General features: G+C 42.4%; 2 protein-coding genes across 3 annotated transcripts; one reads left to right on the top strand and one right to left on the bottom strand.

Annotated features, from left to right (window-relative positions):
• Positions 1–2568: 2568 nt before the first annotated feature.
• On the top strand, positions 2569–15730 carry ZFP3 (ZFP3 zinc finger protein). 2 transcript variants are annotated; one of them, XM_006102740.3, is made up of 2 exons: positions 2569–2678; positions 11294–15730. In XM_006102740.3, the coding sequence occupies exon 2, from the start codon at positions 11302–11304 to the stop codon at positions 12808–12810; it is 1509 nt and encodes a 502-aa protein (XP_006102802.1). In that variant the 5' UTR covers positions 2569–2678; positions 11294–11301; the 3' UTR covers positions 12811–15730. The 2 variants fall into 2 exon arrangements, with proteins under 2 accessions (XP_006102802.1, XP_023599852.1); XM_023744084.1 differs by lacking the exon at positions 2569–2678 and adding an exon at positions 3724–3764.
• A 3135-nt stretch (positions 15731–18865) lies between these two features.
• Positions 18866–20766, bottom strand: ZNF594 (zinc finger protein 594). The gene is given in 8 exon segments (XM_023744093.1): positions 18866–19030; positions 19032–19282; positions 19285–19771; positions 19773–19884; positions 19886–19985; positions 19988–20212; positions 20215–20506; positions 20508–20766. Coding segments are annotated over 8 exon segments (1779 nt in total). The 5' UTR covers positions 20655–20766.
• Positions 20767–21411: the final 645 nt, after the last annotated feature.

Below are 21411 nucleotides of genomic sequence, written 5' to 3'. Positions count from 1 at the left end.
AACACAGATGGTTGAGCCCTAACCCCTGAATTTCTGATTCAGAGACTACACTTTGAGAACCACTGACCTAGGCTATTGGTTTTCAACCTTGTTAGCTGCATGTCAGAATCACTTGGAAAGCTAAAAAAGCAAACACAAACCCCTCTCAAAAACACACAAACACACACACAAAACCAAAACAACCTTGCCCAGATTATATCTGAGATTAATTGCAACAGAATCTATATGGGTGGTGCTGGGCATTAATATTGTAAAGGTCCCCAGGGGATTCCAATGTGCAGCCAAGTTTGAGAATCACTGATCTAGGCTCTTGACGCAGATGCCCATTAATGCAGGTACATTAGGTAAAGTCAGTAGAACCAGATGCGGTTCTGAGGCAGGATACTTTCGTAGTCTGGGCATCTTGGGATGAATGTGGCTGGCAATGAATTGTGATGGTAACTGATTCCTCTTGGATCATGGCTTGAGCAGAATGAAGGTGAAATGGCAATCGTGGAAAGTGGTAGGCAAGCTGACTAGGGAAACAGAAAATGATTTCTGGGGAGCAGTGACAAACCTTTGGAAAGTGGAAATTATACATTGATCCTGGGGCTCCTCCCCCAAATGTGTAATTTTCCCCACTAGTTATTAGCCTGGGCAAGGAAAATGGATATTTCAACTGACCCAGGGTTAACAAACTTCCTGGATAGTTGCAGACAGTAGGTCAAAAAAGTTAAGGATATTGGTGTGAGAGTGGCTAAAATGATGGACCTTAAGAGTCTAGAGCCTAATCCCAATGATGACCTCAAGAGAAAGTTTTCTTTTCTTCTAGGCGTGTACTGGATATACAGGGTGTCCCAAAAAATGTATACACACTTTGAATAATTATTAATTCCAATGGTTAAATTTGAAAAGAAACATCCATTGAGCTACCAGCCATTAACATTGGGGGGGGGGGGGGAGACACACTGTATATATACAATATCCCTTTCTGAGAATAGTCACTCCCTTCCCTATTGTAGTGAGGCGAACACAAAAGCCAGACCCCACAATTGGGGTAAATAGTGACCCAGATTTGGCTAATCCTACTATCCCTTTCACCTGAATATAATGATTGGTCCAGGGGTGAGCACCAGACCCAAATAGGGCCAATCATAACCCTTCCCTGTAACTGATACTTGGGAGGGGTAGTGGAGTTTGAGGCAACATTAGATAGGATGGAAAGCTACTCCAACCAGTTACTTTTTTTAAAAAATATATTTTATTGATTTTTTTACAGAGAGGAAGGGAGAGGGACAGAGAGTTAGAAACATTGATGAGAGAGAAACATCAATCAGCTGCCTCCTGCACACCCCCCACTGGGGATGTGCCCACAACTAAGGTACATGCCCTTGAGCGGAATCGAACCCAGGACCCTTGAGTCCGCAGGCTGACGCTCTATCCACTGAGCCAAACCGGTTAGGGCAACAACCGGTTACTTTTGAATGGGCACCTGAATAACAAGAATCTGCCCGGCAGGGGTGGCTCAGTGAGCATCTACCTGTGAACCAGGAGGTCACCGATTCATTCATTCCCTTTGGCGCACAAGCCTGGGTTGCCAGCTTGATCCCCAGTGGGGGGCGTGCAGGAGGCAGCCGATCAATGATTCTCCTTTCTCTCCCTCACCCTTCCTCTCTGAAATCAATAAACACACACACACACACACACACACACACACACACACAGAAAGAATCGCCCTAACGGGTTTGGCTCAGTGGATAGGGCGTCGGCTTGCAGACTGAAGGTTCCAGGTTCGATTGAAGGTTCCAGGTTCGATTCCAGTCAAGGGCATGTACCTTGGTTGTGGGCACATGCCCAGTAGGGGGTGTGCAGGAGGCAGCTGATCGATGTTTCTAACTCTCTATCCCTCTCCCTTCCTCTCTGTAAAAAATCAAAATAAAATATATTTTTAAAAAGAATCTTGTACAAAGAAGAGCAGAGAAAGTAACAAGTACCAACGTTCTGAAGCGAGAGGAAAGGCGTAAAAAATGCTAGCGTAGAACGCTGTTCCCGTTATGTGAACCTTCAGATTTCAGTCCAAACCTCACCCCCGTCTCCGATAAGCCTTCCGGGACCGCTGGCAGGTCCTCCTGCGACCCCCGCTTCTTCCTGGGAGCTAGCGGGTCCGTGTTGACTGGACTCAGGCATAAGAGATGCAGGTGGGGGTTCAAGGAGGCCCCGCAGCCTCTGCCCCGCGAAGAAGCGAAGCCGACTCCCAACTTCTCCAGCCGTCAATGCTCAGGGAGCGACGGGAGCGCGCAGAGCGGCCGGTCCCAGGGCGGAAGTTCATCCCCGGAGCCGTTCTAGGAAACCCGGAGGACCCAGCTCCTTAGTGACCCCGGGGCTGAAGTGGGCAATGGCCGGCTCACAGGGCCACTCCGCGGGCAGCGTCGGCAGGCGGTGGCGAGAAGGCGCGCAGGTTCCGCTGCGAGTCCGCAGAGAGGAAAGCGGGAGAGGGGAGGCGGCGCCGGCGGCGTGCGAGCCACCTGCTCCGCCCGCGGAGTGCGGCGCGCGCTGATTGGCTGGAGCGCCGCCCGCTCCCGGAAGTAGCCGGTGCCCGTCGCCAGTGAAACCAAGACAACAGCTGCGGGCTGTGCGCGAGCGGGCGGAGCAGCCCCGGGAGCCCGAGCGGAGCGAGCGTGGGGCGGTGGCGGCCTGCGGTGAGACCTCATTCCGTCCCGGCGGGAGGGAGGAGGGCGCTAGACTCCCGACTTCCCGGCCCGCGAGCCGAGGGGAAACCCCGCGTTAGGCCCGTTCCCGACCCGGGTTCGCTTTGTGACCTTGGACTTTATGGTCAGCCCGGGCCTCCGTGTCCCACCCGCACACAGAGCGTGCGGTTCCGTGCCTGTCAGCCGCGAGGGCGGAGGAAGCAGGGCTACTCCCTGCCTCGGGCCCGAGGTGGGGGCCAGTGGGAGCTGTGGTTTTCCGACTTACCCTCCCCAGGTAGACTTCGAGGAGGAAAGGTGAGGCGACGCCCAAAACTACCCCCCCCCCCCCCCCCCCGCATATTGTGCCGGCCGGTAGGTTATTGGCTTATGAGGGTTAGTTTTGGAAAGGAGACAAGTAATAGAGCCTTCTTGATTGTAGGAACCACGGGGAGGACAGCGGAAAGGAGGATAATAGTGCTTTAAATTAAATACCACCCCGACTGGGAAAAGGAACTCATTTCTACAAACAGTTATTGTCATCCGCTATGTGTCAGGCTGTTTAGCTACAAAATGAATGACATATCTAGTTAGTCCTCAAGGGTATCACAGATTCGTTATGCAGATAAGGCATTTACACAGATTCATTGAACATCATTTGCCAGGTACCGGAAATGTGCTAGGCACTGGGAATACCAAGATGGCTGGAACGTCATCCTCGCTCACGTTATAGAGAGGGAAGCAGACATGAAAATAGACTAATGCAATGAGGTAACTGCTACAAGATGGAGTCTTAGGGGGAGGGAAGAAGGCAGAAGGGACTGTCTGTGCTTGGCTGAGTCCTGTAGATGTTAAGTGCACAAGGTGGCCAGGCAGCGGGAATAACCTGTTTGCAAAGGCAAAGGCGCTTTCAAGAATAGGGAGTGTTGCACTGCAGCACCCTGAGCTTTCAGCAGTCATTGGAGAGCGTGGGACAGGTGATGGAAAGGGCGACAGGGGCCTGACCAGGAGGGCATTATGAGCCATGTTAAGTTTTTATTCTGTAGGTCTTGGGAAGAAATGAACAGGAAGCGACATGATAACTATAGTCCAAAGAAAGAGGTCAGTGAAATGCTGGGTTGGAGGACTAAGAGACAACCTCCTTCCTGCAGGTGTTAGTGAAAACTTTGGGGAGGTGATTCTTACACTAGATATTGCGTATCTGGCCTTTCAGAAGTTAAGGGAAAGGATTTGTATCAAAAGTAAATGCTTTTGTCTGTAATGTAAGTAAGACTACAGCTCAAGTTGGCTTAATGCATGCTATTAACTCTCATTATTGGAAGACAACAGGTAAAGTGGTTTCAGGACTGACTTAATCTCTTGGCCCTGGTTCCATTTCCCCTCAACTTTCTTAGCTTTACCTGCCGTCACCCACAACTTGGGAGTGAAATGGCAGTAGCAGTTCCAGGCAACCATATATAGAAGTCTCTTCCTGAGATTTCTCTCAGGATGGCAGGAAACTATTCCCAGAAGCTCCCAGCAAACTTCCTCAGATTGTCATTGAGCCAGATGAAGGCATACGTTCACTTCTGAACCAGTTCCTGCTGTTTTGAGCAGTCACTTGCAAGGGGGATGGTATTCACTTGACTGGGTTAACTCAGTTGGGATTCACTCCTGGAGCTCTGAGAGCAAGGCCACTGCAAACTTTTTTTCTCAAATGCCCCATAAAATAGTTTGAAAAGCTTTGGACCCCTTTACACATATGTGAGTTGAAATCCAAAAGGTTTCATCTTTTTTTGTCATAAATTTCAGTAGTTGCAAAGGATATTACTTTCGGTGCATTATAAATTTTGACATTTCAAAATTAAACCTCATGCCATTTTCCTGGATGCCTGTCCTTGGTTCCTTGTGCTCACCACATTCTTCACCTTCTCTGTGACCTCCATCTATTAGCATTCTACTCCTCCCTTCCTCCCCCCACTTCATTTGCCTCCCTGTCTCAGTCATTGCAGGTGTGTCCTGATTAACATGCTCAAGTCCCTCACTCCCTCTCTCTTCCATCATGCATATCTCTAGACCCTCAGCTGCCCTAGGGCTGTCAAAAGTGTCACTGGAGAAAGATAGGAAACGATGCCTCTTGACTTCTCTTCATACTGATGCTCTCTATCATATTTGTCTCATAAGGAGGTTATGAGGGGTTAACAGGCTATTGTCTATAAATTGCTTAGCACACAGTACATGGTAAGCGCTCATTATTACTCTCCACATCAAAATGTCAGTGCATTCTCACTTCTTCTACACATAATACATTTATGTTAGAATGTTCTTTCTGTTCCTTTATTCCTTCTGTACTTCCTGGCCTCTGAGGATTTGCTTACCCCATTCTCTGCTCAAAATGCTGTTGTGCAGTAGTCTTCGAACTGAAATACATGGAGGACGTACACAAACTCTTTCTGTAACATCTGTTGGGCACATGGATTGTTGAATGGGAATCAGTTTCTAGATCCTTGACTTCAATATTTATTGTTGCTTACAACCGATGTACTTGAGATTGGGCCTATGGTCTATAGCTTTCTCTTTTCCTCCTCTACAAAAGAAAGACACACCTCTCACGCATGGCCTCCTGAATATTGCTATGGTGTATTTCTCTGGGTAGAAAAACCTCTGGAGTAATACACAAAGGGAGGGTTTGTTGAGTAAGTAAATGATCCTGGACCTTTTGTAATTTAAGTCCTAATCTTTGCTTTCAACAAAATTTTTAAAATAGCAAATCAAACTGTCAGCTGATAGATTATTTATTTTTTTACTGCAAATTACAATATGATTTTTGGCAGGTAAGTTCAAAGGATTGAATGATATTTGCTATCACAAAAAGTGTTGTAAACTCTGACTTAAGCAATTGGGCACACTCAGGTCCAGTCCCAGTATCTAGGATCAGTCTGATAAGCATAACAGGAATGTGATTCTAATTCAGAAAAAGGAATCTAGTCACTTGTATTATGTCTTCCCTATCTGCCCTCAGAAGTTTAGGGAAAGGTAGGGGCAGTCAAGATGGGGGATAGGAAAAAAAAGCAAGAACTGACAATGTATCTATAATACTGCTGCTGTGCACATGGTTAGCTACTTGGTAGATCAGACCTTGGGTAGGGATGGTTGCACCAGATGGAGAGTGGGATAACTTCAGTCGTTAAGACTGCCGAACACAGTGGTTTCCAAACCTGGTAGGTCATCAGAATCACCTGTGGTACTTGTTAAAAATACAGATTCCTTGGCCCACCCTTGGAGATTCTGATTCTGAGAGTTCTGAGGTGGGAAATAAGTATTTTAAAAGATTTCCCAGTTGATTCTTATGCATCTGGCCTAGTTCCAAGCCAGAATCATTATCTAAGATTCATCAAAACAGAACAAAACAAAATAAAAAACATCTTGCTATGATCGCAAGCCTACTAAACAATTTTCAGATCTTACTAAACAATTTTGAGTGTTTTATGTGGTTTCCCATTGTAGATTTTCATCTGGGCATTGTGGTCCTTTCAGAGCATATTTCTCATTGTTAATTAATAGGTGGGTATCTGGCTTATGCATTAGTATTTTGTGAATGAGGTTTTCCGAGCCTGCTCTAGGATGCATTGAAAAAAACAACAACCAACCACAAATCCAGGTCTGCAGCACTGCAGACTCTATTCTGAACCGTGGAGATCCAGTTGAGGTCTGCTTGTCACCCCCCAGACTGAGGACCAAGAGTGGTCATCTTCCTCCTCAGCTGGCACCTCCATCTTATCTCTCTCCAGAAACAGCTAATTTCAATTCAGAAAAGTGAAGAAGTGAGAAACAGAAAGATAGGAAATTCTGTTTGGAAATGTAAATTTAGGCTATGAATAGTAGAGTGTTTCCGTATGAGGATGAGGTTTAATGTGTGGCTGTGCCTCTGGGAAAATCAACCAAATGGAGATTGGCTTTGATTTGTATATGAGGAGATACCTATAAAGTAGTATTTAACAGATGACATTAATATTGTGTCACTGGTAGAATGCGAAGCAAAAGAATGGTCACAGATGGGGTCAAATTTAGTTGGGGAAGACTTTCTGGATTTGATTTTTGAACCAGATCTTGAAGCTGGAGATAGGTGCTTACCTAACTTTCATATCTTTATCTTGTTTTATGGTGGACAAGTGATTTTTCCATATGGTGTGACCATGATTGATGACTTTGTAAAGAGCTAGATGATGGAAAAGAAGTAACTATAGGAGGAATGAGGGTGAAAAGGAAAGGCCAGAGAGGGGGCCTGAAGTAGATAGGGACTTGTTCTTGGCTGAGTACCAGTATCAGAGAGAAATTTATTTAAGGCAATATGTCCCAACTCAAATGGTACCATGGATGAAGATAACTAAATTCTCCACAATGGATTCTTACAATTATATGGACACATATTATTTATAATTTTCAACAAATAGGCGAAATCCAGCTTTTGGGTGCCCACCCTCACTCCATGGGAAAATAAGAGAAATACTGAGGCAAGAAAAGTTGAAGAAGATTCCAGTTTATTTTGAGGAGTAGCACAAAGAGTTTCCAAGGTTTCAGTATTCCAATAGGAGGTCAAGTTCCTAACAGGTGTTGGAGGTATTGTGGGGGGGTATTACCAGGGCTGCACTGATGAGTGACTAGAGAGGCCCCAGGGTAGGATGGTGGTAGTAACTACCATCCTGAGGATGACTGGGAGGCTGGGCAGAGAAAAAGGGCAGTGCAAAGGTCACCCAAAAATCATCGCTTCCCCTTTCCCTCACCACTTGACCCCAGTCTCTCCTGCCTCTCAGGGTCTTCATTTCTTCAGTAATCGCATATTTTCCCCCTTAATCCCTGTCTGTCTACTGGCACCATCACTCCTAATATAAACATATTCAAATCTTTCCCATCATAGAACATTCTTCTTTGGCCTTTCTTTGATCTCTAATGCTACTGCTCATCTTGGTTCTCTCCTTTCTTCCAAATTTTTTTGAAAGAAGCAGCAACTTTACTAATCACTCCACTGTCACTGGCTTCTGCTTCTGTTATTCTACTGAATCTGTTCTCACAGATCATCTGTGACTACCTAATTGTCCCAGGAGACGTTTTCCAGTTCTTATTCTACTGGATCACTTAACTGCATGTGACATTTTAAAATTCCCTCTGCCATTGCCTTGATGACTTCTATGACACGGTATTCTGATTCTTCTACTTCACTAACGGTTTGTTTTTTTTCTTCTTCCACCCATTCCTTTTTCAGGGCCCTAACAGGAAACAGAGACTTCACTCAAATTAGAATAATTTGGGGATGGTTTATTTGCAAAGAGGTTAATTATAAATGTTATGTGTGTGGGCATGGTGTTGAGGCAACTGTGGAGTGATCACCAGCCCCAGGTCATAAGAGATAAGAGGTAGGAGAGGTTACTGGGGAACCCAGTTGTTGAGACATTTGGGTAGGATAGACTTCTTGAGAGTAGTAATGACCTTCAATTGAGGGAAACTGTCAACCCAACGTGATCTCAGGAGTCAGGAGAGTAAATACCCTGATCTTATTCTCTTCCCTACTTCCAGCCTTCTGCTGAGCCTCCCCATTGATGGAACACAACTAGAGGCCAGAGGACGTATTGATTTGTGCTGTATAGGTTAGTCTTCTGGGGCAGAGAGCAGGGTGGGGAAACGTAGAGCGATCTAGAGGGGAAGATGGAAGATAACTGGAGTACCCTTAAGTGTTAGCTTTTTATGTTTCTGTCCTTAGTATATCTGACAGTTGTCATACTATATTCATACCATTTATGCTGAATACTCTCATGTCTGTATCTCTAGTCCTGACTGCTCTATACTTTAGACGAATACAATATATTCCTTGATACAAAATATAAAATATAGATTCCTTGATACCTTTATATGGATATACTGAGATTCATCTAGTCCAGATAGATTTAATCTTCCTTTCTAAACTAAATGCTCCTCCAGTATTCTCAACCTCAGTGGTACCACTATTCATCTAATTACCATTCCTCAAACAAATGGAGATCTGGCACCATCTTTAACTCTTCCCTATTCCTTTTATCTATATCCAATTACACACTAAATTTTACAGAATTTGTCCTCTTAAATATTTCTCCAGTATGTGTCCTTTCATTACTACTGTTGCCATAGTTAGATTTAATCACCCTTTATCTTGATGACTTCATCAATTTTCTAACCAATTTCCCTATGTCTAGGAATAGTACTTTCTAGTTCAGCCATTGAATGGCCACTAGTGTACATCTACCTAATGCTAGTCTGACAATGGACTGTCCTTGCCTTAACTAAAGTCCCATAGCTGCCCATTCCCCCTTGAGAATCACCTTTCACAGTTAACACTTTTACTGATGGGATGATTGTGTTCCTCAGATTTGCTATGGTACAAAAATGCACTGGCCTAAGCAGAGGGCCTCTTCAATATTAGCTCCAGGTTGCTTACTACCTGAACAGAGACCACGCTTATTCTCCCATCACTTGGACTTTACTTCTGTGACTGGGACAGCTAGATTCCTAGGGCCATTGTGCCAGTTAGGAGTAGTGGCTTTATAAATTAAAAACAAAACACATAATAGCTCAAGCAAGGCAAAGTATTTCTTTCCTAAATGAAAGAAGTACAGAGGCAGACATTCCAGGACTGCTATGTGAGCTCCATGGAATCATCAGGGACCCAGTTCCTTCCAGCTCTAGTCCTGTCATAGGGTATGCCAGTGTACTCATGGTTCAAGACAGCACTCCAACTATCAGCTCATGCCCCAGGTGCAGCATGAAGAAGAGGGTGAAGAAATGCATCCTCTTGCCCTGAAGGAGACCTCCCATAAGTCCTATGTTCTTTCATTTGCATCTTCCTGTCTTCTTGGCCAGAAGTTGGTCACATGGTAATACCTAGCTGCAAAGAAGTCTGAGAATTTCTTCTTTTTCCTTCAAATTAAAAGAGAAAGTTTATGTAGAAAGTTACAGAGGTAGTAAAAGTGAGCTGTAGAAGAAATGGGCAAAGGAAACAAGTTACAAAAGCAAAAGGCCCTTGTGGCTTAGGAAAGTACACTTAAAAAGAAGATTTGAATGGCTGTGCTCTGGGGGTGGGGGTTGGGGGAGAGAGCCGAGACTTTATTTCTTTAGCTTGGCTTTTTGCTATACAAAATTAATTCATTATTATGTTGCTGATGAGGGAGGGAAGAATGGATATTGGGATAGACAACTAAAAATCTTTGCCACAGCCTTTTTAGAAGTTTTTAAAAAGCATAGGCTTTGGATCTATAAACATACAAAGAAAATTCTATAAAGGGGCCAGTTACAAAATTAGTATGCAAAAATCAACAGCATTGCTATCTATATAAATAATAACCAGTTGGAAAATATATGAAAAACATACCAAAAGAAAATTCATACAGAGACATGATGGATACAAACATAAGATAAATTAGGAAATTTTGCAAAATTATACTAAAATTTATTTAGAAAAATATGAAAATAGTAAATATGTGAAAAAGAAGACTAATGAGAGAGAACTTTCTCTAACATTTTAAATATTTTAATAAAGCTATAGCAGTTTGAACAATTTGGTATTAGAGAGGGAATAGACAGATTAATAGAACTGAGTGGAGTCTGAAAATTAACCCAGAAATTAACCCAAATATATATAGCCTTTTAGACTAGGATATAGGTGACATTTCAAATCAGTAGGGAAGAGAAAAATAGTTATTTATACAATTTACTGTCTGGAGACAAGCTGGAACATTACTTCATCCAAATGTAAGGGAGTCAAAGGTAGAAGTAACTACCCTTGTGCTAGTTATAGCTAAGTCATGTTAACTGTTTGAATGGGTACATATACAATCCCCTGTTCTGTAAAGCTGGTGAGTACCACAGGACTGGGCTCAGGAAGTTTCTCTTGCTACTCATTTTCTGATTACTTTTTCTATAAATTGAAAAGTTGTTTGTATTAGTCATTTTTGCCCCTTCTCCCAGCCTTTTCTATACCATGTATTAACACATTGCGGACCAGTAGTTTTATTGCTAGCTTTACCCAGTGGCCAGATAAGTTTCTATAGAACAAGTACAAAAAATGTTTTACATAAATGTTAAAGGCACACTTTAAAATTAAATACTCATTGCATTTTGAAATTATTACATGTTCTTACAAGCTAATATCTTTTTAAAGTATGATACTTTGTAAAACATTGTGTAGTATGAAGCGAGAATTCTCATGATCCATCCACATTAATATAGCCACCATTTTCCTTAAATGTTTTTCTTGCCAAACCTCAGTTCTTCCCCAACTCACTGTTAATGTTATGGAATTTTTATCAGCACCCTCCTTACCATCCATTTCCTGTTTTTCTCCTTAACTCTCTTCCTCTGATAATTTCTCTCACTCTTTTCAGTCAGCATATGCTGTTTATTTAGCATGTCCACCATAATTATAAACATCTTTCTTCTCTTCAATTACATTCTACAATTTCACCAGATACCAAGACTGTTTTTCCCCCCACTAATTAAGTTTTATTGATCCAAGACTGTTTTTGAATGTTGTCAGAGCCATGTTAAAGCTCCATACTCCTCTAGCATTAGCTTCATTTAGATATGATATGGCCAGTTCACATACTTACTCTCTCTCATTGCAGATTGTAAGATGGGGACTGAGAACAAGGAGGTAATTCCCAAGGAAGAAATTTCTGAAGAATCTGAGCCACCTGGGGCAATATTAGAAAAACTTCCAAAGGTAGTTTACGAGGGTCACGAGTTTGGAGTGGTATGTGAAGACAGCTTGTCGGAAGGGCATTCAAGAGAGTCCACAGAAGAGATTATGGAGCAGATGTCTCCTGAGGAGAGAGACTTTGAATCAGGGCTGATTATCTTTAAGAAATCACCCTCAAGTGAGAAAGACCAGGAGAATGAAAGTGAGAGAGTCTACAGTCCCAGCCCAAACCTGATTACACATCAGGGAGATATTACATCACAGACAGTTAGTACATTTGCTACCTCTGGCCAAAACTTCATAGAGAATTTAGAACCTAACAAAACAAAGAGAAGTTCTGTGGGAGAAAAGCCTCATACATGCAAAGAATGTGGGAAATCCTTTAATCAGAATTCACATCTTATCCAGCATATGAGAGTTCATAGTGGAGAGAAACCCTTTGAATGCAAAGAATGTGGAAAAACATTTGGAACTAACTCAAGCCTTCGCAGGCACCTGAGAATTCATGCTGGAGAGAAGCCCTTTGCTTGTAATGAATGTGGAAAGGCCTTCATTCAGAGTTCACATCTTATCCACCATCATAGAATTCATACTGGAGAGAGACCTTATAAATGTGAAGAATGTGGTAAAGCCTTCAGTCAGAATTCAGCCCTTATTCTACATCAAAGAATCCACACTGGAGAGAAACCATATGAATGTAATGAATGTGGGAAAACCTTTAGGGTTAGTTCACAGCTTATTCAGCATCAGAGAATTCATACTGAAGAAAGATATCATGAATGCAGCGAGTGTGGCAAAGCCTTCAAGCATAGCTCAGGCCTTATTAGACACCAGAAAATTCATACTGGAGAAAAACCATATCTTTGTAACGAATGTGGAAAAGGCTTTGGTCAGAGTTCTGAGCTTATCCGGCATCAAAGAATTCATACAGGGGACAAACCATATGAATGTAATGAATGTGGAAAAACTTTTGGCCAGAACTCAGAGATTATTAGACATATTAGAATTCATACCGGTGAGAAGCCTTATGTATGTAAAGAATGTGGGAAGGCCTTTAGGGGGAACTCAGAACTTCTTAGACATGAGAGAATTCACACTGGAGAGAAACCCTATGAATGCTTTGAGTGTGGAAAGGCTTTTAGGCGGACTTCCCATCTTATTGTCCACCAGAGAATTCATACTGGAGAGAAACCTCATCAGTGTAATGAATGTGCAAGAACCTTCTTGGATAAATCTGAGCTTCTTCTCCACCAGAAAATTCACATTGGAGAGAAACCTTATAAATGTAATGAGTGTGGGAAAACATTCAGCCAGCATTCTCAACTTATCATCCATCAGAGAATTCACACTGGAGAGAAGCCTTACGAGTGCCAAGAATGTCAGAAGACCTTTAGTCGGAGCTCTCACCTCCTCCGACATCAAAGTGTTCACTGTATGGATTGATTTGCAAAATTGGAAGGCTTTCTGTGGAAAAGCTGAAGTTAGACTTATTCATAACCTACACCCCAATTTTTCAGATCAAATGAATGAACAGAACCTCCTCTGATCTGGTTTTAATTTAAGCATTTGGTCAAATAGTATGAGGCACTTTTATGAGTTATTCATTTAGAAGTTTCAGTATACTGAGTTAAATTATCAAAGCTGTTTCAGGTCTTAATTCTTCTCTGCCCCTCTTTCCTTCTCTTCTTCCTCCCCTAGTGGGTCACATACCATTAGGGGTCTACATACCAGCCATCTAGCCTCAATTTGTACTCCTCAGGAAAACTGGAGGAATGTGATTCCTCCACTTCCTAAGAATGGGAGTCAACTCATTGAATGTTATCTCCTAAAGTGCTAGAAAGTTGCAGCCTAGAAGACACACTTTGTTCTCTTGTCCAACAATTAGCACTGGAATAATTTAGTAAGCTTTTATTAGCTTCAGAATCTTTCAAACATGCTATCAAGTTCCCAATGAAGATGGCAGCACTAATGAAATGGAAATCTGGGTCATTTAATAACTCCTTCTCAAAAAGGTTTCCTGGATGGAGGAAACTGATAGACAGTTTATAGGATCATAAGTAAAGGCCCTTAGAATCTAGAGGGGCTGGTGAGCAAGGCCAGGGGATGAAAAACATGTGAGGCCAGACTATTCAGCATGGGCAGAGCAGCTGTTAGCAGCTATTTCACATTGGGCTACTCAGGCTGACTACTCCCAAGAACTTAGCTGCATTCACTTTTGGCCCCAGCTCCTGCTGCTGCGGACAGATACCATGTCAGGAAGTAGCAGAGAGCACAGTGCAGCTTTACTATCACCAGGCACCTGGCCATAGTGGTGAACCGGTTCACCTGATTAACCAGGGCCACCTTGCCAAAGCACTTAATACTCTCGTGACCTGGATCCCAATGGATTGATGGGCCTCTTCTCATTTTGCCCTTGGCCTTGGAATTATCTCTCTTCAGCATCTCTACATGAATTTTCTGTGTTCCTCCTATGTATTTTTCCTTTGAGGAAACACATCCTCATTTTTTCACGTGTCCATGTTTCTGAGGCAGTGGGTGGGAGTGGGAATTGCACTAATGGGGACCTGGCAGTCTTAGGGTCTGGCTTTAGAGCTAGACCTTGAATAAGGCACTTCACCTGCTGGTTCCTAATTTTCTCTAAAATGAGGGGAGTTGAACTAAACCAATCCAGTAGTTCTTTGGTTCTTTTTAAAATCGAACTTTATATACCTTAAGTGTTCTATTTTTAATTTTTTCTTTATTACTCTAATACTAATCACTAGTATTTATTGTGTTTCCTATATGCCAGGCACAATGCCAGTTTACACTTTTATTTTCACAGTTATCTATGATCTAGGTATTCTTAGTGTTTTTAAAAACAGCTTTTTGAGCATACCTTACATACCATAAAATTCACCTGTTTTAAGTGTTGAGTTGAATGCTTTTTAGTTGGTTTACAGTTGCACACCCATCAATAATGTGGGTAGTCCCACTCCAGTTTAAAAGATGAGGAGGGGCAGGAGGGATGTTAAGTAACTTACCCATGATCACACAGCTGGTAAGAGCCCAAACTCCAACCCTGGTCTGTGTTCTTAACCACTGTGCTGTGCTGTGGCTAAGTGGATCTATTACTGACTTATTTGAAATCATTCGCACATTTTGTATTATTATTGCTTCATGGACTTGAATATAAAGGATTTATATCATGTACTTTGGAAAATTACTGGTCACAGCCAAACCCCACCGAGTGGATTTGTTCTGTACCGCAGTATATGATCTCCCAGGTTCATACCCTTGGCTTGAGAAAAGCCTGTACAAATAAACAGTTGATTTCACAGTTTCTACATCCTATCAGGTACTTCTGCCTCTAACAGTCAAATTAGCACAAGTTCTTTAACTTATCTCTTTCTGTAGGGTGATTACAAGTGCAGTGTAATCTCAAGCTCAAATTGAATTATACCCAGATCATATCTTTCTCACAAGAAACCTCAGTGTCACCTATCCCTTTAACTTCTGATTTCTGTGTTTGCATATTTTATTTCCACATTCTACCCTTACCAGCCCTTAATTTAGATCCTAGCACCTCTCCAAGCTCCCCCTCAAAGAATCCCCTCACACAAACACATCCATGAGGAATATGACTTTCCTGAAGATGCTGTTGCGTAAGAGGTGGAGAAGTGGGTTCACATCCTATGAGACATTTGACCTCAGACGTCCCTTGGCCAAACCACCACTGAAGTTTTTCTCGGTCCTCCCTCAGGGCTCTGTCACCTTGGCTCCCCCTTTTTTTTTCTTCAGATATCCAAGCCCTGCCCTCAGCACAATTACCTTCTTACACCCACTGCTCAGCAAAAGAAAAGATCCTTCAGTTAACAATCCACTCATTGGGACATTCGTTAGTAGGCAATTAAGTGACCAACTTGTATGTACCTGAGCATATTGGGGGGTAGGTCTCACATTTCATTTCAAGAAGGATCTTCCAACAAGAGGAATTCTGGTGAATGAAATTATTTCCACATAGTACTATAAAATTCACCTTGTTATAATAGTACTAATTGTTTCCACACATCCAGTAACCTCATTCCCTGCTATTGTCCACCTCCGTCACCTCTGGGTTTCTCCTTGTTTGCCTCCCTCCCTCTCAATTTACTTGGGAGTCAAAACCTGACCATAATGTTGACTGGTAGACATGATTTTGTGCAAGTAAAATTCTATCAAGGAAGAGAAAAAACATGAATTTTCTTAATTTTAGATCCATTTAAAAAACCAGGTCTCATAATCTCAAAGGCCGCCTAAATACCCACAAAGACCTTCAGAATTTTTGCAGCTATGTTCATGTATGTTTTCATCCTCCCCTAATTAAACGGTTTTACTGGTATGCTAACTTTTGGATAAGTAAAGTATTTCTTCTAAAGTACATTGTTTCATTATGGTCTAAATATGATTTTGTATAACAGTCCCTATCCTGTAAGTGTCACCCTTACCTTAGTACCCCACCCTGTTGTGCTCTGTTAGTGTCTGGTTTTGCATAAGCTGATCACTCTGTCCTTGATCTTCTGTTCTGCTTAGTGAGATCCTTTACCTTTCATAATGGGACAAGTGTTACCTATTTGTGTCTGTGTGTGTAGTTTTTTGTGATTAACAACTTAATGTTAAGATACTCTGAGAATTTGGAGGTTCTTTTTTGTGTGTGTGTGTGTTTTTTAAAAATATATTTTTTAATTGATTTCAGAGAGGAAGGGAGGAGGAGGAGAGAGACATTGATGATGAGAGAGAATCATTGATGGGCTTCCTCCTACACACCTCCTATTGGGGATTGAGCCCGAAACCAGGGCATATACCCTGACGAATTGAACTGTGATCTCCTGGTTCGACACTCAACCATTGAACTATGCTGGCTGGGTGGGTTCATTTTTTTTTGTTTTAAATCACCTTATTACTGAGATGTCTGGGCTGGTGTTTATTATTGTTATTGGCTAAGGTACATTAAAAGAAAAGTGTTCTAAGTGATTCCTGGTCTAAGGCAGGCCCCTGAGGTTGTTAGGTCAGGGATCTTTGAAACTCAGGAAAGCTCTGCCTATAAAAATGTGCATGCAGTTTCAGGGAATTCATGGACCATCTGAAACCCATCCTTGAACCCCTGTAGTACTTCACAAGTTCCTAAAAGCAAAGTTTTACCTTAAAAAAATTACCAAGTAATCACAATAACCTTTCCCTCACTGCATCCTTCAGCTTTGGGGATAAAGCTATGTGAAAACAACCTGCTTAGGTGAACCCCTGAAAATGGACCGGGGTTGGAGTCTCAGTCAAATCTAGTGGACAGGCTAGGACGATTCTGGTAATAACCCGAGGAAGGAGCCTCAGTAGTGCGGATAGATGCACATTCATCAGCCACTTGCTGAGCAACTGTTAGGCAATGAGACCAGTTCTGGGTTCGGGGGCTAAGCACTAAGAGGTTGGTGAGGTCATGAGCAATCTAGTAGCGACTTGAGCAATCTACCATCGACCTGATTGAAGTTGAGGTTCGATTCCCAGTCAGGGCACATGCCCAGTTTGCAGGCTTGATCTCCAGTGGGGGGTGTGCTGGAGGCAGCCCATCAATGATTCTCTCTCATCATTGATGTTTCTATCTCTCTCTTCCTCCCTGAAATGAACAAAATTATATTTTTAAAGAGGTTCCTCATAACTAGTTTCTGAGTCCTCATAAACACTTTTCGAGATGCAGCAAGCCCTGGTACCCTTCACTCCCCTGCACTCTGTCCTGAGGGAGACTGCCTTGTGCGGGGACTGGCAGTGCATGGTGCCTGGCCGCATTCCACACCATCTCTGGGCACAGAGCTGACAGTTATTTCACCTTCCTGACCTTAGTTTCCTGTTTAGAAAAACAGTCGTTTCACCAATTAAGACCAAGGCAAAGAACGCAAGAGAAAATTGGAGTTAAGTCTTTATCACAGTACCCAGCAGCACATAGGAAATGCTAAGAAAAGACTAGAGTGAGTTAAGGAGGGAGGGAGCTTTCCTGGCAGAGCGAACAGCTGTGGAAGGGCCACAGGTAAGAGGGCAGGGCCCAGGTCCTTGGGGAACTGCAGATAGTTCAGAGGTAAATATTGGATGTAGGAAGGTAAGCACGTTGCAGAAAATCCTCCCCAACTAGGTCAGACCCCCTGCAGTATCTTGCCTCTCCTTTGTGGCACTTACCATGGTGTTAATTTACTTATGATTCTAATGAATCTCACCTCTGATCCACCAGGGTCGAGACAGTTGTCTATTTCTGCTCACCCCCTGGTGTCTGACACATATTGAAGCTCAATAAATATTTACTAAATGAGTGGACGAATGGAGCCATATCAGAACATGTGTGTCACTTTAAGGACTGGGCTTCAGGCTCAGGTTAGTGGGAAAGCACTGCAGAAGTTTAGAGATGGGTGGCACTACCAGATTTGTTCTAAAGAAAGGACATTCGGGTTGCTCTGTAGAAAAATGGGAGCAGGAGGCATATTAGAAAGAACACAAGCAAGAGGTGATGACGGTGGCCTCACTCTAAGGACATCAAAAATTGAGGAAAACGGACTAAACTGGCAGATCATTGGGTAACATTCCCTTCCTTTACTATATTCACATGCTTTCTCCCCAAGAATCTTGTTTCCTAATGAAATATTTATATAGAGAAACCTCTCTTAATCCACTTCCCAGTCACACCTGTTCCTTAAAGAGACTTGATAATGTCTCTGCCTTGGTCCTCCTGGAATTTAGGTCTTTAGCTGTTTAAGGTCTCATGAAGGCAGACTTTTATCCTTGAGGTTCTTTTTTTCAAAGTTCCAGTGCAGGCTGCTCTCTAACAGGTAGATAGTATTCTGTGCAATTCAGGTGTACAAACTGGACACGACTACTTTCAATTCCACTAAAGCTTTGGATGGATCTTCATTTCACAAATTGTCCACTTATCTGCAGATTAAATCTTGCCCTCCCTCAGCTGCCACTGCATTGTAAGCTCCTGGAAGAACTGTATTTCTCTAGCCCTATCAAACTATGGCCCACGGCACATATTAGGCACTCAATAATTATTTCGTGCATTTATTTCATTTTAACATTTACAGTTGAAAGCATTTCCATACTGTAACAAAAATCTCCCTCTGCTTTCAAAAGTCCAATACATTCAATATAGTACAAGCTCTATCAGGGATGAAATGAAAAGGTTAGTTTTCAAATGGCTCCTTTCATGAAGAATTTAGTTTTAAGGTTTTGCTAAAGTAATTTCTACTGGTTTTAATAATGATAGAAGTTTCCTAAGACATTCTGAAGCAATTACATCCTGGGGACCATACTCCAGTGTCAATTCTGAGGCAGAAAAGGCTATTATGTCCAAGAACTTACCATCTGATCACACTTATATGTTTTCCATCTAGTAGGATTCTTCTAATGTTTTCCTTTCTTCAAATGGTTTTCATTAATAAAAATCCTCTATAGTGCAATAAGATATGGTCTCTACCAGGCTTTTTCTACATTCATTAGGTTTCTGTTACCTACAGAATAAGTCCTGCTTGAAGATTCTTTCACATTCCCCAGGTTCCTTTCCAGTGTGAAGTTTCTGATGTTTAAGAGCTGTGTGCTCACTAAAGGCCTTCCCACATCTGCGACATTCAAAGAGTTTCTCTCCAGTGTGAATTCTCTGGTGACTAAATAAAGTGCGAGTTCTGATTGAAGGCCTTCCCACAATCAAGGCACCCATAGGATTTCTCTCCAGTATGAACACAATAGTGTTTAATAAGATCCGAGCTGAATGTAAGTTTTTCTCCACTGTTAATTCTATGATGTTTCATAAGGTCTGAGCCCTGATGGAAAGTTTCCCCACATTCTTTACATTCATATGGTTTCTCTCCCATATGAGTTAAATGATGAGTGATGAGGTCTGAGCTGCCTTGGAAAGTTCTACCACCTGATAAGCTTTCTCTTCTTGGTGAATTCTTTGCTCTTCTCTAAACAACTCATCCTTGCTGAATGTTTTCTCACTTTCTTTAACTTTCTCTCCAGTATGAAGTCTCTGATGTTTGAGAAAAGCTGTGTGCTGGATGAATGGTTTTCCACATTCCTTACATTCATAGGGTTTCTCACCATTGTGGATTCTCAGATGTTGATTAAGGAGTGAAAGCTGCCGGAAGACTTTCCCACATTCTTTGCACTGATAGGGGTTCTCTCCAGTATAAATTTTCTGATGTGTAACAAAGTAAGACCTCTGGCTAAAGGCTTTCTCACATTCACTGCACTCATAGGGTTTCTCTCCAGTATGAATTATCCAATGCCAAATTAGATCTGAATTTCCCCAGAAAGTTTTTCCACATTCAGTACGTTACAAAGGTTTTTCTTCCCTATGAATTCTCTGTTGTTTGATAAGGTCCAAGCCAGAAGTGCAGGCTTCTTCACATTCAAGTTTCTTTCTTTCCAGTATGCAGTCTCTGGTGTTTCAGGAAAGCTGTGTACCCACTGAAGGATTTCCCACATTCACAACATTCATGGTGTTTCTCTCCATTGTGGAGTCTAGTGTTCAGTAAGGTCTGAACACTGCTGTAAGGCCTTTTTCACATTAATTACACTTGGTTTCTCTCCAGAATGAATTTGCTGATGTGTGACAAGGTGTGACTTTGACTGAAGGTTTGTCCACATTCAAAACATTCATAGGGTTTCTCTCCTGTGTGAATTCTGTGATGTATTGTAAGATCTGAGCTTTGATTAAAGACCTTCCCACACTCATTACATATCTTGAAGGTCTTCTCACACTCTTTACATTCATAGGGATTCTCGCCACTGTAGATTCTCTTCTGTCTAACCAGCTTAGAGCTCTGATTGAAGTCTTTCCCACATTCATGTATATATAAGGTTTCTTTCCTGTATGAGCCCTGATTAAAAGTTTTTTCACACTCCTTACATCATAGGTTTTCTTGATATTATCAATTTTCTCATGTTCAGTTACTTCTGATTTCTGTTTGAAGCTCTGTCCACAGACCTCATATCTGTGGGATCTTCCTCTGGCAGAAAGTATTTTTCCTCCTTCATTACATTCACAGCCCCTCTCTCCTGCAACAGCTTCCTTAGTAATGAGATTTACTTTCCTAATACCTCTCTCTTGGGAAGTGGGCTGTCTCGCTGTATCCCCTAAGGGGCTTAACCCAATGCCTCAATGACCTGTGTTCTAGGTCACTGGTTTCAACTAACCCACATTCCTGGGAGATCTGTCTTTGGAGTCTTCCTGATACAACCCTTGCTGAATCTTTTTCTTCAGAAATTTTCATCTTTGCCTTCCGGTCCTTCATCTTATTCCTGGTCTCAGAATCTGAAATGATAAGTAGGCCATAATATAATTTCTAAAATACACAAATCATCTCTTACTATGCTGGGAAGTTTAAGAGGGAGGAACAAAGAAACTAGAGGAGGACTCTACACCAGAGGGCCCAGACTCAGACCTTTTTAGAGGGACTGTGATTACCACAGGAACATGCACCCTACTGGCAGAGAAGAAATGTGTCAGGCGCAGGCTGGAGTGGTCTTTAGGGTGGTGGGAAAATTCACTGGAGGAGGTGGGCAGTCTGGAGTTGGTTCTCAGGCAGTGGCCTATTTGAAGGGATAGAAATTTGCTGGATCCTGTGTATAATAAAAAAGCACCAGTAAGAGAAGTTCCTTTCTTTTTCTTTTCTTTCTATTTGTTTTTTTACAGAGAGGAAGAGAGAGAGAGAAATGTCGACGTGAGAGAGAAACATCGATTGGTTGCCTCCCACACATGCCCTGACAGGGGATCAAATCCGCAACCTGTTCTGTAAGTAGTCATACTTACATGACTGGAAAGTGAACCACCATCTTTTAGTGTATGGACGGTGCTCCAACCAACTGAGCCACACCTGGCTAGGGCCCTTTCTTTTACAATGGGCTTGCATTATCCCTCCAACATCCTCTATTGGCAAAAATCTAAATCTTGTGCCAGCTGGCAAAGGAGAAATGGTCCAGATCCAGTAGCATAAGCAAAGCAAAACCAAGGATTTATAGAAGAAGCCATATTGAGACTGGTAGGAAGGA

Source organism: Myotis lucifugus, unplaced genomic scaffold (genome assembly GCF_000147115.1).
Source record: "Myotis lucifugus unplaced genomic scaffold, Myoluc2.0 scaffold_426, whole genome shotgun sequence".
Classification (NCBI taxonomy): domain Eukaryota; kingdom Metazoa; phylum Chordata; class Mammalia; order Chiroptera; family Vespertilionidae; genus Myotis; species Myotis lucifugus.
The sequence above is the reverse complement of the archived record's forward strand: the minus strand, read 5'-3'. Positions and strand labels throughout refer to the sequence as shown.